The sequence below is a fragment of the Peromyscus eremicus genome, chromosome 2 (assembly GCF_949786415.1).
Source record: "Peromyscus eremicus chromosome 2, PerEre_H2_v1, whole genome shotgun sequence".
Lineage (NCBI taxonomy): Eukaryota > Metazoa > Chordata > Mammalia > Rodentia > Cricetidae > Peromyscus > Peromyscus eremicus.
The window spans coordinates 40,141,870-40,157,908 of NC_081417.1; the positions used below are offsets into that span (position 1 = coordinate 40,141,870).

The 16,039-nt window shown below is 44.5% G+C and overlaps 1 protein-coding gene across 2 annotated transcripts in view; it reads right to left on the bottom strand.

Moving 5' to 3' along the window:
* Nucleotides 1–15,546, bottom strand: part of Mtfr1 (mitochondrial fission regulator 1) — a 32,463-nt gene extending 16,917 nt beyond the window's left edge. Inside the window, exons 1-3 of one of the 2 annotated variants that reach the window (XM_059254042.1) lie at nt 15,329–15,546; nt 2,068–2,123; nt 1,306–1,447 (exon numbers count right to left, since the gene is read on the bottom strand). In XM_059254042.1, the coding sequence (XP_059110025.1) occupies nt 1,306–1,371 (66 nt within the window). In that variant the 5' untranslated portion in view covers nt 1,372–1,447; nt 2,068–2,123; nt 15,329–15,546. The remainder of the gene's footprint in view (nt 1–1,305; nt 1,448–2,067; nt 2,124–15,328) is intronic. The other variant, XM_059254041.1, reaches the window with a different exon arrangement.
* Nucleotides 15,547–16,039: the final 493 nt, after the last annotated feature.

Here is a 16,039-nt window from a genome sequence, read left to right on the forward strand (position 1 = left end):
CTCTTAACTCCAGTTCCAGGGGATCTGATACTCTCTTTTGATATCTATAGTAAAACAGAGCTAAATCAGGCCTGGTGACATGACCTGTAATCCCAATTACCCAGGAGGCTAAGGGGGCATAACTACAAGTTCAAGGCCAGCTTGAGTGGCTTTGTGAGACAATCTAACATTGTTTTTAAGGGATGAGGAATTGCTGGTTCAAAGACTCAACAGTTAAAGGGGCTTGCCCAAGACTGGCAACTTGAGTTTGATCCCTGAAACCCACAACTTTGACCTCCAACATGTGCCATAGTTCACCCACATCCACATATCATACAAGGGATCTGGGAGATGGAGGAGTTCAGTGGTAGAGCACATGCCTAGCATGTACCAGGCCCTAGGTCCAATGTCCAATACAGCAAATACACGCATGCACGCTATCTCCAGAGAGACACAGACTCCAGCCAGCAAGATGGCTCAGCAGGTAAAGACACTTGGTGTCAAGCCTGATGGCCCGAGTTCCATCCTTGAAACTCACATAATGGAAGAACCAACTCTTGAAGTTTCTCCAATGCTTGGACAAATGCACAATGAATGAAAAAAAAAAAATTTTAAATGTTTAAAAAGTGAGGATGTAGATAAAACAGGTGAAGGATGAGGACAGTTTGGGCTTCCAGGACACTGTCAAGCATTAAATCAAATTCATTTTCATGCCAAGTCCTTGAGAAAATACACAATGCATGCTAACCACCTGATCCCAGTTTCATTTTGTCCTTTCTTTATTCCCTTGACGCCCTATCCAGACAGACTGCCATCTAATCCATCGTTAACTATACTGGCAAGTATTCTTATTCAGAGACGAAAATCTCTGAGGCCAGCCTGGCCTACACATCAACTTCCAGGAGAGTTAAAAAAAAAAATCTATGGCATAGAATTATAAAATAGGCTAAATTTTCTCTCTCGCTATTGTTACATTTAGGAAATCATGCTTTATCATTTACTTATAATATTTAATATTAATTAAAAAACAAAGTTACAAATTGCAAGCCAAACAATCAGTGATTCTCTATAGAGTTAATCCTTTTCTTCATTAGTGAATGCATTGTTTTTAAGGTCATGTAACTACAATAATAAGTTTTGAGCATAACCTACGAAGTTACTGCCTCACTGTGCCAGGAACAGACCCACTTCTGTGATTTAAATAGCCATCAAATCACAGAACACAAACAATAATTGTAAATGTTGTTAATGTTCAGATCATTTTCCTCAGGAAAGCCTCCGAACATCGAAATGTCTGGATTTTTAGGCTGGACTGTGAGCACTCACCGACTGCATGCTGATCCCAACTCGCTGAATCACCATCCTCATCAGGCACTTAATCCAGCCCAGCATTTAGGTGTCCACGTCTTCCCAACCTGCAGTTCAAGTGCTTCAGGCATCCATAGCAGCACATGGTCCATAGAGCACGCTGAAATTTTCAATGCAAATGCTGAGTACTAACATGAGGTTATTCTTATTTAGAACTTCTACTATTTATATGTCTCATACAGTCAGCTTAAAATACAACACATCAAAACTTGGTGTGCAAATTAGAGAAAAAAAATTACACATTCTCAGCTTGCTTACATGTTAGCCCACACCTTTAATCCCAGCACTCAGGAGGCAGAGGCAGGCAAACTGTGAGTCTGAGACCAGTCTGGTCTACACGGTTTCAGAGTAGTCAGAGCTACCTAGAGACCCTGTCTCCAAACAACACAACACAACAATAAACAAACAAGTAATAATAATAATAATAATAATAATAATAATAATAATAATAAAGTAGGCTGAGATGACAGAGCGTATGTAATGGTAAAATCATGCTGCATGTCCAACTCTAACCAGAACATGTGTGTCTTCATTACTTTATACGATGTCCATGACTAGACCTTTGGTCAGACACATTGTAGATTACCTTGATCTATACAGGTTATATGACTAAATCATCTCTGAGTCAACAGGAACTTAAAAAGCAAAGACTCAAAACTGTCAAAACAGAAATGGCTGGAAAATTTTTTTAATAAAGCAGCTGGATGTGGCGAGCCTCACATGTAATCTCAGGACTTTGAAGATAGAAGCAGGAAGATCGGGTATTCAAAGCCACCCTAAATTACAAGAAATCATGTAATTAAAACACAAAACAAGCTGGGCAGTGGTGGCACATGCCTTTAATCCTAGCACTTGGGAGGCAGAAGCAGAGGCATCTCTAAGTTCGAGGCCAGCATGGTCTACAAAGTGAGTTCCAGGGCAGCCAGGGTTACTCCTTAGAGAAACTCTGTCTTGAAAAAACAAAAACAAAAACAAAAACAAACAAACAAAACCCCAAAAACAAAGCACACACTAAACATTTCATGGGTGTGATAGCACTCAGGAGGCTGGGGCTGAAGGATGGACACCAGTATACATAGCCTATACAGTAATATCCTGTCCACAAATAAAATAACAGTACCCTATCACTTTTTTTGAGAGATTAACTTAATATAGATGTGTACAGATCCAAATGTGGTGGTATACTCCCATAATTCCAGCACTCCTGAGGCACAAGAAATGAGAGCTTCCAGCCAGCGTAGGCCAGACAGCAAGACCCTGTTTCAACATACACAAACACAAATTTTTAATTTCTTGTTTTTGGTTTTTTGGTGGGTTTTTTGTTTGTCTGTTTGTTTGTGAAGACAGGGTTTCTCTGGGTAGCCCTGGCTGTCCAGAACTCACTCTGTAGACCAGGCTGGTCTTGAACTCAGGGACCCATCTGCTTCTGACTAAAGGTGTGCACACCATGCCCAGCTAACTTATTATCCTTTTAAGCACACTGATCCTTCAGATTTGTCCTTCAGATTTGTCTCGGCTGGAATCCTACAGTATGCAGCTCCTCAGTCCATCTTCTTTTACCCAGTATGATACACTTAAGGTTTCTCCACATCTTCTCAGGTTTGAGAGAGAATTTCTTTTGTAGTGAGTATTTCCTTGTCTGAAAGTGCCATGGTTTATTATTCAGTCATCTACTAAAGACATCAATTGCTTCCAAACATTAATAATTATTAACAGAAAACTACATCTATGTACATCTTTTTGTGTTGAGTGGAGAAATGCATGATTACCTACCAGCTTGTGGGTATCACAGGACAATCTCGGGTGCCATTCCCCGGATGCTGTCTTTTTTTTTAACCCCCTTGGAACTTGCCTGAGTAGAGTATACTGGCTGGCTAGCGAGCCCCAGGGATTTGCCTATCTCCTCTTCCCAGTGCTGGGATTACAAGCATTCATTACCCTACTCAGTTTTTTTCAGTTGGGTTCTGGGAATTAAATGCAGGTCCCTGTCTTTACTGAGCTACCTCCTCAACCCTGGGTTGTTTTTTGTTTTGTTTTGTTTTTTGCTTGCATTATTCTTTTTTCAGATGGGTCTAATGTAATTCAAACCAGGTTTGACTCACTGCATAAACTAGAATGACCGACCTTGTATTTCTGATCCTCCTGCCTCTAATTTCTGAGTTCTCTGTAAGTATGTGCTGCCATATATAGCCAGATTTCTTTATTTTTAATACTGTATTGGTCAGGGTTCTCAAGAAAATCAGAACCCATAGGATGTACACAGATTATAGAGTTTTATGACACACTGACTCACTAACTATAGAGACTGAAAATGTCATGCCGAATTGAAAATGGGAGGGATAAGTGACCTAATGACCTCCACTGTGCTCAATGGAATATTTCCCAACTCCATATAGTCAACTAATCACCCAACATTGAGTTTTCCTAGCCCATGTTCATTCTTTAATGGGATTTTGGCTAGCCACTGGAATACTGCTCCTTCTACAGACTTCTCAAAAGGTTTCTCTTCACTATTCCCTTTAAACTTGTCAATGTTGCTTCCCAGCAATTTCCTCCCTTTGTTAAAAAACCTCAAACATAGGATGCAGCAAAGGAATGAGCTCTCAGCTTTTAAGATTATTTTTATGCTCTGTATCCAAGTATGCCTGTATGCCACATGTATGTGAGTGCCCAAGAAAGGCCAGAGATGGCATCAAATTTCCTGGAGCAGGATCTAGGAGGTTTTGAGAAGGGGGTCAGGAAACTGAACTCAGTCCTCTGGAAAAGCAGCAAGTGCTCTTACCCGCCGAGCCAGCTCTCCAACTCTGACTCTGAACTCCTGATTCTCTTTCCCTATCTCCCAAAGTGCTGCTTCTTTACCACCAACCACCCCACATTATGTCTGTGACACTCAATTCATTCCTGTCATTCAGCTGTGACTTTCTCTGAGTCCTTACGGCCTTCCCTGAAAGTAATTCTGCACACTTGACTAGTCTAGTGACTGGTCCCATCAGTGTCCCACAGATGACGCCCACTGTCAGAAAGACATAAGAAGGTAAGACTAAAACACACGACACTTGTCGTCCCTGCACCTGGAGGAGGTGGCAGAAACCAGCTCATGGTCCCCCTTGGCAGCATAGTAGTCTGAGGCCGGCCTGGACTCCATGAGACCTTGCCTTAAAAGAAGGGCAAATGAGGAGGAGGAAGGAGGTTGTGGCTGGTAAGAGGCCCCAGCAGAGCTCAGGGCTCCTGGCACTGTTCTATTTCTTGGCACAGATACTCATGTATAGACTTCTTAATAACTCACCAAGAAGTCTGCAAACTTTTCGGGAGTGTAGTTATTCTTCAACTCAAAGTTTTACAAATACAGCCTCTGTTTGGGTTTTGGTTTGAGACAGGGTCTGTTGGGGAGGTTGGTCTGTCCTCAGCAGTCAGTACAGGACTCACCCAGACACCAAGTTCTCAGCACAAAGGAGATTTATTACCCTGGATGGGCAGGGGCAGGGGGTGCCTCTGAACCAGGCAAAGCAGACAGCAAGCAGCAGCAGTAGTAAGTGGGTGTTTTTTTTGCAGAGGAGTGGGTTTTTAAGGAGAAAAAGGGAGAGTCTGAGCAAGAGTAGTTGGTTAACCCTGATTGGACAAGTTAGCCAAATAATGAATTTTGATTGTTGGACCTTGGTGTTTTGGAACAGGAATGAGTCAGTGGCCGAATAAGGGAACGGACCTTGGGCACTAGCTTTAGGAATGTAACCTAATGGTTTTCAGCAAGGGAGGGGAAGGGCAAAGCCTGCAGGTGCCGTGTTTGCCATGCTTGAGCCTGCGAGACCCTTCAGTCTCTCTACATAGCCCTGCTGGCTGGAACTCACTCTGTAGACCAGGCTGGCCTCCCAACTCATAGGGATCCACCTGCCTCAGCCTCTCAAGTGCTGGAATTAAAAGTGTGCACCACCACAGCCAGCTAAAATACAGCCTCTGAACAAGTTACACAGCAATGGAAATTTTTTGCTGTATTAAAACATACCCTGTAGTGGTTTTAAAGGTTATCAATAGAAAAATCATAGAATATTATAAAATTCTATGCATATATAGTTTATATACTGACTTGAAGGTCCAGTCACATCATTAGGAACAATGCTCTCTAAACAGTATGATTTCATTTTTATAAAAATCCTCCACTTTTTATTTTTCTTATGTTCAGAAAGACATTTATCAAACTATTAAAGCTGACCAGAGTAGACAGAAGCAGTCTTCATCCTTACATAGTCATTACTATGTAGGCAATGTTTGAAAATGTTTAGTGTCTCACTTAAAACCAAAATTTAGGCGGAGACAGATGGAGCTCTGTGTGAGGCCAGCCTGGTCTATACAGTGAGTTCCAGGCCAGCCAAGACTACATAACAAGACGCCGGCTCTAAATAAATAAATAAATAAATAAATAAATAAATAAATTCGTACATACACATGTACATACATACAACAAAAGCACACCAAAATTTAGGATCTGGGTATGAACTCCTGTAACGCCTGTGCCTGGGAGATGGAACTCGGCTATCTTCAGCTGTACCAAATCTACAGGATTTGGATTGTAGCATGCACAAACTCCAGGCTCAGACCTTAGCATCATCAAAAAGAAACCCTACTTGGCCCTAAGTCTTTTTCTCCTTTCCGCAGTACTGAATGGCTTCACCACACAAGGGAGCTGTGCAATGGAGCTGCGTCCCGGCCTGTGCAGCAATGTCCTCCTAGCCAGTCTTCACCCTCACTCTTGTCCCCACCCACATCCAAGGTCACTCGACTCACAGACTTACCATTACTCTCAGCTACTTTTTCTCCGAAACTTTAGAATTTCATAAATCTTCCTTCTAGCAATGAGGTTGTACAAAATGTACTAAGCTTTTTTACACATCTTTACCTCTCTAACTACCCCCTCCTACACTTGGCAGACCAGCTCTTTCAAACTTATCCATACAGTTTGACTATGCCCTCCAGGGTTTTTTTCCCTCCAATTTTTCTGTTTTTGTTTCGATTGGTTCGGGCTACAAGGTAGCCAGGCCAGGTTGGCCTTATATTCATCACGTAGGCAAAGATGGCTTGGTCCTTCTCCCTCTCCTTCCTAAGCAACAGAATTACAAGTGTGGCCACTCAGTGGTTCCGGAGTACTTGCTGCTCTTGCAGAGGATCTAAGTTCATGAGTTCAGTTCCCAGCATCCACATGGCAGCTGTTAACAACCACCTATAACTCCAGTTCCACAGAAACCTGGCACCCTCTTCTGGCCTCTGACAGTCCTGCATTGCATGTGACTTAAATACAGGCACTCACACATAAAATAAAACAAATACAGGAAAACCAAACAGGCGTGAGCCACCTCCAGGCCTGGCTCTGCACAATGACTTTGTGAAAGAAACTTAATCCCCCAAGTAGTAATAAAATCCTAGTTCTCCTAGAGGCTGGACAGGACTGCATTGAGTTCAATGCCAAAAATCAGCTATATTGAGTTGAAAGCTAGTGGAGGCTACATAGCAAGACCCAGCCTCAAACAAAATAAAAAACAAAAACTTGATACCCAAGGAGATATGCAGATGGGATATCAGACCATGGTGATCAGCCCATGATGATGGGTAGACAGGGAGGGCGTGTTAATGTGGTTGGTTTCTGGCTAGAAGAACCAGTTCAACACCTTGTGTGTATGTCATCTCCCCAACTTCCCTCCCATGCTGGTCACCTTTCCTCATTGGACAGTGTGCCTTTCCAGAAACAGGTGCCGAGGGACTGCACTTCCTAGTCTCCAAAAGAGCCAAATAGTGCTATTACTTAAATCGATCGTCCTCCTCCATTTCTCAGCAGATAAATAAAGCAACAGACTGATACATCATCTGAGTGCAAATCTCATAGTGCCCTGCCACGTATTTACTTGCATTTGTGCATTTACTGTCCGCTCAGTCTCTCCCGTCCCTCTGTCCAAGCAAATGCTCAGGTCTCCTCTACTGGCACTGCATGGGTCTTACAACACCAAAAATGCCCTGCACGGCATCAGTTCTAACCTTACCACTTCTCCTCTCACTATTTCCTAGTTTCTCCCCTCTGCATTGAAAAGAAAATCCAAACTCACCTTCTAAACTTCCCTCCCAAATCTGTTGTCCAGGTCCTTTACTTGAGAAAACCACATCTGTATCGCCAGTTATTCCTTTTTGCTTTCTTTTTCTGTATCAATCAAGTTGTCTTCACGAGATACCATCTCCGTCTTTACTATTATTAGAAACCTCACAACTGTAAATAACTGGATAGTTATTCCTTCCTTTCCATGCACTGCTATCCTAATTTATTATGAGCTGGTCAGTTCTCTGCTGTCCTCTCCACCATTCACAGTGTATGCTTTGACAGTCATAAAGGGAACTCCTGAAATCCAATACCCTCTCTTCAATGCTCAGCCTGTAGTCAGTGTTCTACCTCCCGACTGTCTCCTACACTAATTTAGGTCTTGCTAATTCTTTGTCTCAGCTTAGCTATGCCTCCTCTAAGAAGTCTTTCTTGATCAACCAGAATTAAGACCCTCCTGTGCCTATATTTCTCTGTGCATTAGCACATTAAAACAATATGCCCAAATTGCTTTTCTCATTCACTTGGAAAGACACTATATCTCAGCTTTTGGAGCAGTGTGTAATAGCTGCTCAACTGTTAAGTGGCTGTCAAGCCAGATGTGGTGATGTTCCTCTAACCCCAGTATGTAGAAGGCTGAGGCAGGGGGGATCAGAGTTCAAAGAAATGGCAACAAGATGACCTAGAGGTAAAATTGCCTGCCTGCTGCCAGGCCTAAAGGCCATGCTGGATTCCCAGGACCCACACAGTGAGAGGAAAACACTGACTCCCGCAACTTGCCCTGTGACATCCATCATGTGCCACACACATGCACACACATTAATTAAAATGTAATAAAAGTTTTTAAAGAAAAAAAAGAGTTCAAGACCAGCTTGCACTAGACAGGGAGACCTAGCCTCAAAAACAAATTGTATATATGTATACACACACACACACACACACACACACACACACACACACACACACACACTTTTGCTTCTATGAGTAATATTCAAACAAACTCTCCTCTCACTTAGGACAAGTATTAGCTGGAAAAAAAAGAAAAGCAAAATCCTGTCCCTGAAACCATCAGAGACCTATCAAGACAGGAAAGTATAGTCAAGAGTTGGCTCTTTAGCCAGGCACGAAGGCAAATTCTTTCAACTCCTACACTTTAGTGGAGACAGGAGAATTGAGAGTTCATAGCCAGCATGGGCCATATATAGAGACTTTTTTTTTTTTTTTTTTGGTTTTTCGAGACAGGGTTTCTCTGTGTAGCTTTGCGCCTCTCCTGGAACTCACTTGGTAGCCCAGGCTGGCCTCGAACTCACAGAGTATAGAGACCTTTATAAAAACAAAAGCAACTAAGAATAAAAAGGTTGGTTCTTTGTGAGACTAGTAAGTGTAAGAATATAGTGCTCTGAAGAAATTCTTCAAGAAAACAGAAGGAATACATGAGTGCTATCAGGACTAGAACTTTAAAAAGGACATCAGCATACACCCCACAGGGAGCAAAAGAATCAGAAGGAAAACACTAGGTGTTATGGCGGTTACCGCCAGATCCATGTGGGTAATTAATAGTTGGGAAAGGGTTATCGGGGTGTATTCTGATATGCATACAACTTTCTTCTCTTAATTTGGGTGACTATTACATGAATGTTTTGTGATAGAGTTACATATTAACGTCTGTGTTATACTTCATGTAATGGCTAATTTCCATTGTCAACCTGACTAGTATCATTGAGGCACACCTTTGGGTGTGTCTGTGAAGGATGTTTCCAGAAATGATTAACTGAGGGAGTAAGGCCTGCCTGGTACATTGGTACACCTTCCCAGTGCTGAGTCCTAGATCAAATAACACCAGTAGCAGCATGACTTTTCTGCTGTCTGATCCTCTGGGATGTCAGTGACCTGTTGCTACAGGCTCCCAAAGCTGCAAGGAAGGAGATTCTGCTACCATGCTTGCCCCACCAGAAAAGAATGTACCCTCAAAAGCTTTCTTCCCTCAGCCTCCTTAACAAGTATTTAGTCACAGCAATGAAAAGAGTAGCTAATAGGTTTCATAATAAAAAAAGGTTTTAAAAAAGATCTAATTTGGGAACACTTAAAACCTGTTTCAATCAGCCAGGTGGTGGTGGTGCATGCCTTTAATCCCAGCACGGCAGAGGCAGGCAGATCTCTGAATTCGATTGAGGCCAGCCTGGTCTATAAAGTGAGTTCCAGAACAGTTAGGACTACACAGAAAAAAACTCTAAGGAAAAACAAAAAAACCAACCAACCAAACAGCATTTTCTGTGTGTGTGTGTGTGTGTGTGTGTGTGTGTGTGTGTGTGTGTGTGTGTGAAGGCCAGAGGACAACTTAGGGAATTGTATTTCAAGAGTCATCCAGCTTGCTCCCCCAGCACTGATGCATATATATATATATATATATATATATATATATATATATGCGCGTGTATATAAATTTAAGTATGCATGTGTAGTTAGCTAATCTTGTCAACCTAAGCACATCTGGAATGGACTAGAACCTAAGCAGCTGGAACACCTGTGAGGGATTTTTCTTAGTTGGTTCATTTGAGATGGGAAGACTCATCTAAAATCTAGGCTACACCTTCTGGTCGCAGCCCACGTAGGGTGCAGAAGTAGGAATCTCTGCTTTTTTGCCTGCTTGTCCTCACTCTCACTGGTAAGTTCATCTGTCCTGTTGCTGAGACATTCCTTCACTGGTATTAGAATCCACTTCTTTGGGATTCCAATGCAGACCAAAGACTGGTACCTCTCTAGGACTCCAGCATCAGACTGGGGCTACTGAGACATCCAGTCTCGTGGACTGAACAACTATCAGGTGCTTCACCTTTCTGTCAGGAGCCAGCCATTGCTGGACTACTGGGATCACAGTACTATCAGTTCTGTTCCTCTACTAGAGAACTCTGACTAATACCATATATCCCGAAATATATGAATACAATCTTCGGTCTGTATGTTACTTGAGGTATACTGTTTTAGGGCTGCCCATTTAGTACTGGATAATTAACTGGTGTGCTCTTCCCTGGCAGCAAAGCTTCCTCCCTGAAGACTAGCTTTCAGGGTACCAAGAGGCTCCATATGCAAGCTTCCTAAGGAGGAAAAACAACCCACAGTCCTACCCAGCTACGAAGCCTATGAACCACAACAGTGACCAGGATGGCACAGTGACCTCAAGGGTATAGTAGTGATTACCTGTCAGTCCCCAACAGCTCTCTTATTGGACTTAAGGCCCAGGCACCGGAAACCTAGCCAACCACCTGGGGCTAGTGAAGTCACAGATCCTGGAGGAACCTACAATTGCCACTGTAATTAAACCTGCACAATCCTGCATGATCCTATAGTATAAACTACATGCTAAGTTATTTATCCTTAGGCCCATAGAAAAGTATAGCTCCCATCCCACACCATGGTCCCCCACAGGCCTGGGATAATCAACAGGCTAGGCTGGAGAGTCTGTGAGCCCCCAGAACCCTCCAGTCTGGTCCCGAAAGCTGAGAGTATAAGTGCATGCCACCAAGCCCAGCTTTTTCACAAGGGCACTAGGGATCAAAGAAGTATCATTAAAACAGGCTGCAGACGCCGGGTAGTGGTGGTGGCGCATACCTTTAATCCCAGCACTGGGGAGGCAGAGGCAGGAGGATCTCTTGAGTTCCAGGACAGCCTGGTCTACAGAGTGAGTTCCAGGACAGCCAAGGCTACACAGAGAAACCCTATCTCAGCCACCCCCCCCCCAAAAAAAAAACAGGCTACAGATTATTTCCTAGGTTGTGTATGAATATACATATAGAGCTAAACATGCTTTATCTTAGAAACTTTGAAATGACGGTATATAGGCTAGGTCACTTAACTAGTCCAGCTGAAATCCTGAGTTTCCATTCAGATTCAGTAAGAGACTCTGCTTAAAAAACAGAGCTGGACGGCAGTGGCGCTTGCCTTTAATCCTAGCACTCGGAAGGCAGAGCCAGGTGGATCTCTGTGAGTTTGAGGCCAGTCTGGTCTACAGAGTTAGATCCAGGACAGGAACCAAAACTACACAGAGAAACCCTGTCTCAAAAAAACAAAACAGAAAAAAAAAAAAAAAAAAAAAGGAGGAGAGTAATAGGGGAAGGCACTTGCTGCCCTCATTGGCCTCCACACACATGATGAGGGAATGTTTTTCTGTATGCTGTGAAAATATGTTGCTCTGACTGATAATAAAGCTGTCTGGCCAATGGTGAGGCAGAATAAGGTTCAGTGGCACATTCTAACTGGAGAGAGAGGGGAGAAGAAAAGAGAACAGAGGAGACACTGCCAGCCGCCACCATGAGAAGCAAGATGTGAAGGCAGAACTGAGAAAGGGTACCAAGCCACATGGCTAAACATAAATAAGAATTATGAGTTAATTTAAGTGTAAGAGCTAGTCAGTAATAAGCCCGAGCTATTGGCCAAACAGTTTATAAGTAATATAAGCCTCTGTATGTTTATTGGGACCACAGGGCCGCAGTCAGAGCAGCGGTGGGACTGGGTGGGACCACAGAAAAATTTCAGCTACACACACATCTGCACATACCACAGATCCACAAAGAAACAGTGGTGCAAAAAATTCCTGATGTCTACAGAGGAAAAAGTAACACCGAAGACATCTCAGAGCAAGTCATAAGACCCCTCCCCTTTTACTTGTTCTTGCATTTATTAACTTCTGTATTGTTGGTAACTTCAAATAGAATAATTCATTTTCTGGTTTGTTTTTTCATCCTCCTCTTCCTCTTGAGACAAGGTCTCATTCTGTAACCCAGGCTGCTTCAACTCCCCAGTGTACTGCCACTATATATTAAATTAGTATTTACTATGGTAAGCTCATTTAAAAACTAACATAAAACTTGGGCTTTTTAAGACAGAGGTCTTACTCTGGGCGTGGTTAAGCACTCCTTTAGTCCTTGAGAGGTAAAGGTAGGCAGACCTCTGTGCTCTGAGTTTGAGGCCAGCCTGGTCTACAAAGTGAGTTTTAGGACAGCCAGGGCTGTTACACAAAACTGTTTGAAAAACAACAACAAAGACAGAGTCTTACTATATAGCCCTGGCTAGCCTGGGACTCACTATATAAACCAGGCTAGCCTGGAACTCACAGAGATCCACCTGCCTCCGTTATCCAATGTTGGGATTAGATTTATATGCAAAGGTAAAAAAAAAAAAAAAAAAAAAAAAAACCTAGTAGGGGCTGGAGAGATGGAGCTCAGGGGTTAAGAGCACTGGCTGCTCTTCCAGAGCTCGAGTTCAATTCCCAGCAACCACATGGTAGCTCACAACCATCTATAATGAGATTTGGTGCCCTCCTCTGGAGTGCAGGTAAAACACTATATACATAATAAATAAGTCTTTTAAAAAATATATAGCTGTGGGTTGCTGAGTATGGTGGCATGAGCCTTTAATCCCAGCTATCAGGATTAGAAGCAGAAAGATCTGAGTTTGAGGCCAGCCTGGTCTACATAGCCAAGCAGGGCAGCCCTGTCTTTAAAGTGGTGGTGGCACACACTTTTAATCCCAATACTCAGGAAGCAAAAGCAGATGCATCTCTGAATTCAAGCCCAGCCTGGTCTACAGAGTGAGTTCCTACAATCCCAGCATTTGGAAAGGAGAATTGTCCATGAGTTCAAAGCTCAATCTGATCTACATAGTGAGGTCCAAGCCAACCAGAGCTACAAAGAAAGACTCTTTCAAAAAAAAAATTTTTTTAAGCTTAAGAATTCTAGCTATATTGATATTTATTTACAACTTATTACAAATATATTTCCTAGTTTAACTTAATTTTCTTACTGTCTTCATACACACACACACACACACACACACACACACACATATGTTTGTTTTTTTGTTTTTTGAGACAGGGTTTCTCTGTGTAGTTTTGATGTCTGTCCTGGATCTGGCTCTGAAGACCAGGCTAGCCTCGAACTCACAGAGATCCGCCTGTCTCTGCCTCCCGAGTGCTGGGTACGCCACTGCCGCCCGGCCTGTCTTTTATACTTTAGCAGCTCTAGCTTATGCTAGTCAAATGCAGTTCCATAAACTACTGTTAAATGATTACAAATATTTGTACATTTACTTGGTGACAGTGGCTTTCAGTGTGACTGCTAATAACTGAAGTTTCATAAATGAAGGACCTACTTGCAGATGGCATATTCTGGTTCCTAAACAACAGTAAGAGCGCACTCCCTGCTGACTGACCTCAGACTACTTTACCGGCCATTCTGCTTTCGAGGGTGGGTGTAATGTCAGTGACAGGTCAGTGGGTAAAGGAGCCCGCGGCCATGCATGGTGACCTGAGTTTGATCCCTGAGACTACATGGTCAGAGAAAACCAATTCCCATATGTTGTCTACTGACCACATACCCCCACACAAATGCAATAAAAAATTAAACATTATTTTGAAAAAGAAGGTAAAAGAAATCTACGATTATATACAACGAAGTTTGACTATTTCTGTAAAGTGCTTGCAAACTAGGAAGCAGCTGGGCGGTGGTGGTGCACACCTGTAATCTCATCACTCATTGAGGCAGAGGCTCAGTGAGTTCAAGGCCAGCCTGATCTATAGAGGGAGTTCCAGGACAGCCAAGGCTACACAGAGAAACACTGTCTGGAAATACCAAAAACAAAGAAAGAAGCCAAAAGTCAACCCCATCTTGTGACACCTGCCTATAATCCCTGTATTTGGAAAAATAAAGAGTTTGAGGCCAGTCTGGGCAACAAACAAATGGCTAGTCTGGAATACACAGCAAGATCTTGTATCAAAAAGGGGAAAAAAATGGTGCTAGGAGTGGTGGTGTGCATCCATAATCCTAGCACTAGAGAAACAAGCAAGGAGTCTCCACAAGTTCAAGACCACCCTGGTCTATGTATCAACCTGTAACCCAGCAAAGTCTCCATAGTGAGACTCTGTCTCAAATGGGGGAAGGGGGATGGGGAGTGGCCAGGACTGTCAAACTTTTCCTGTAACTGGAAAGTAATTCTTTTAAAGTCTGTCACAACCTCTGTGACTATATCATTGTAATGTAAAAGCAGCCACACACACTATGAAAACAAATGTGACTGGATTCCAATAAAAGGTTATTTATGGAGTTGGGAGTGGTGGCTGAGGCAGGAGGGTGACCTAGAGTTGTAGGCAGCTCAGCCTGCCTAATCTACATAGTGCATTCCACCCCAGCCTGGAGTAAAAGACACACAACCCTGTCTCAAAAAAAAAAAAAAAAAAAAAAAAAAAAAAAAAAAAAGCGAGCGCTAAAATTTCCAAGTGTCGTGAAATATCCCTTTTTTCCCCTGAAAGTGGTGAAGCAAGCCTTAAACCTTGCATTTGGGAGGTGGAGGGAGGAGGATCAGAACTTCTAGGCCATCTTCAACTACATCGCTAGGTGAAGGCCAGAATGGGTTACATCAGACCAGTCCCAAAACAAACCATCGGAGGGGAAAGTCTGCTTAGTCTGACTGCTGATCTGTCTACTATGCACACTGCGCACGCTTAGGAAGGGAGTTCAGGGCGGCGAGCCGTCACCGACAGGAACGTGGGGCCAGGTGGAGCAGGTTCAACGTCCCGGGTCGCCGCGCTCCGCGCCCCCAGCCGGGACCCAGCGAGCGCGAGCACCGCGGAGATCCCCGCCTGGCGGCCGGCGCCCGCGGCTGCACCGACAGCGGGGGATGGGAGCCCGGCCGGCGGCCCGCGGAGCTCAGCGAGCCCGGCGCGGGTGAGGCGGCAGGCTGCCCTCCGCTCCGGGCTCCGGCGGCCTCCCTCCCGCTCGCCGTCTTCCCGCGCCGCGCTCCGGTCTCCGCCCTAACCCGCACACGGTCTCCCGCCGCCGTCCAGCCCGGGGTGGCAGCCATTCCCCGCCGCCCTCGCCAACCGCTTTTCCCCCCGTCCCGGCCCCCACTCACCTCCGCCGCGCCGCAGCCAGCACCTTCCCGGACGACTCAGCCTTCCAGATTGGCCGTCCCGGGACCTTATGCCAATCAGCCAATCCCCGCCCCTGGCCGGGCCCAGGCTGACCAGTGAGCGGCTCGCTGCGGCCTGGGGGGCGGGCTCAGGAGGGCGGGCCGAAGGCGTGTCTGCCTCCCCGCCAGTGGCGCCGGCTACCTTTCCGGGTCTCTGTGCGCAGGCGCGGAGCACAGTAAGGGGCGTGGTGCTTTTGGGTGAATGGTGCTTTGTGTCTTCAGGGCTTCTTGGCGCGGTTACTTTGGTTGGGGGACTTCGCCCGGTCAGGGTGTAGGAAGACCCACATTCCGTGTGTAGTCGAAAGTGTGTGCCCGCTGGAAGGAGCTGGGTCTTTAACCTCACCTAGCCTGTGTCGAGCCCCTTCTCATCCCACGCTCTGTGGGGACCCGTGCTGGCCAGGCCGATCTGTGTTTCCGGCCTCCCATCCCGGGATGTCTGTTCTGGAGAAGTAGGAATGCTGTGCTGCCCAGAGGGAATGAAGAGTTTACTTTCCTGCCGTCAGTTCCCCCAACTCAAAGTCGGCCTGATTGGTGCACTTTGGCCTGGTTGGTTGGTTGGGTTGGTTTTTTTCTTTTTCTTTTTTTTTTTTTTTTTTGGTTTTTCGAGACAGGGTTTCTCTGTGTAGTTTTGCGCCTTTCCTAGAACTCGCTTTG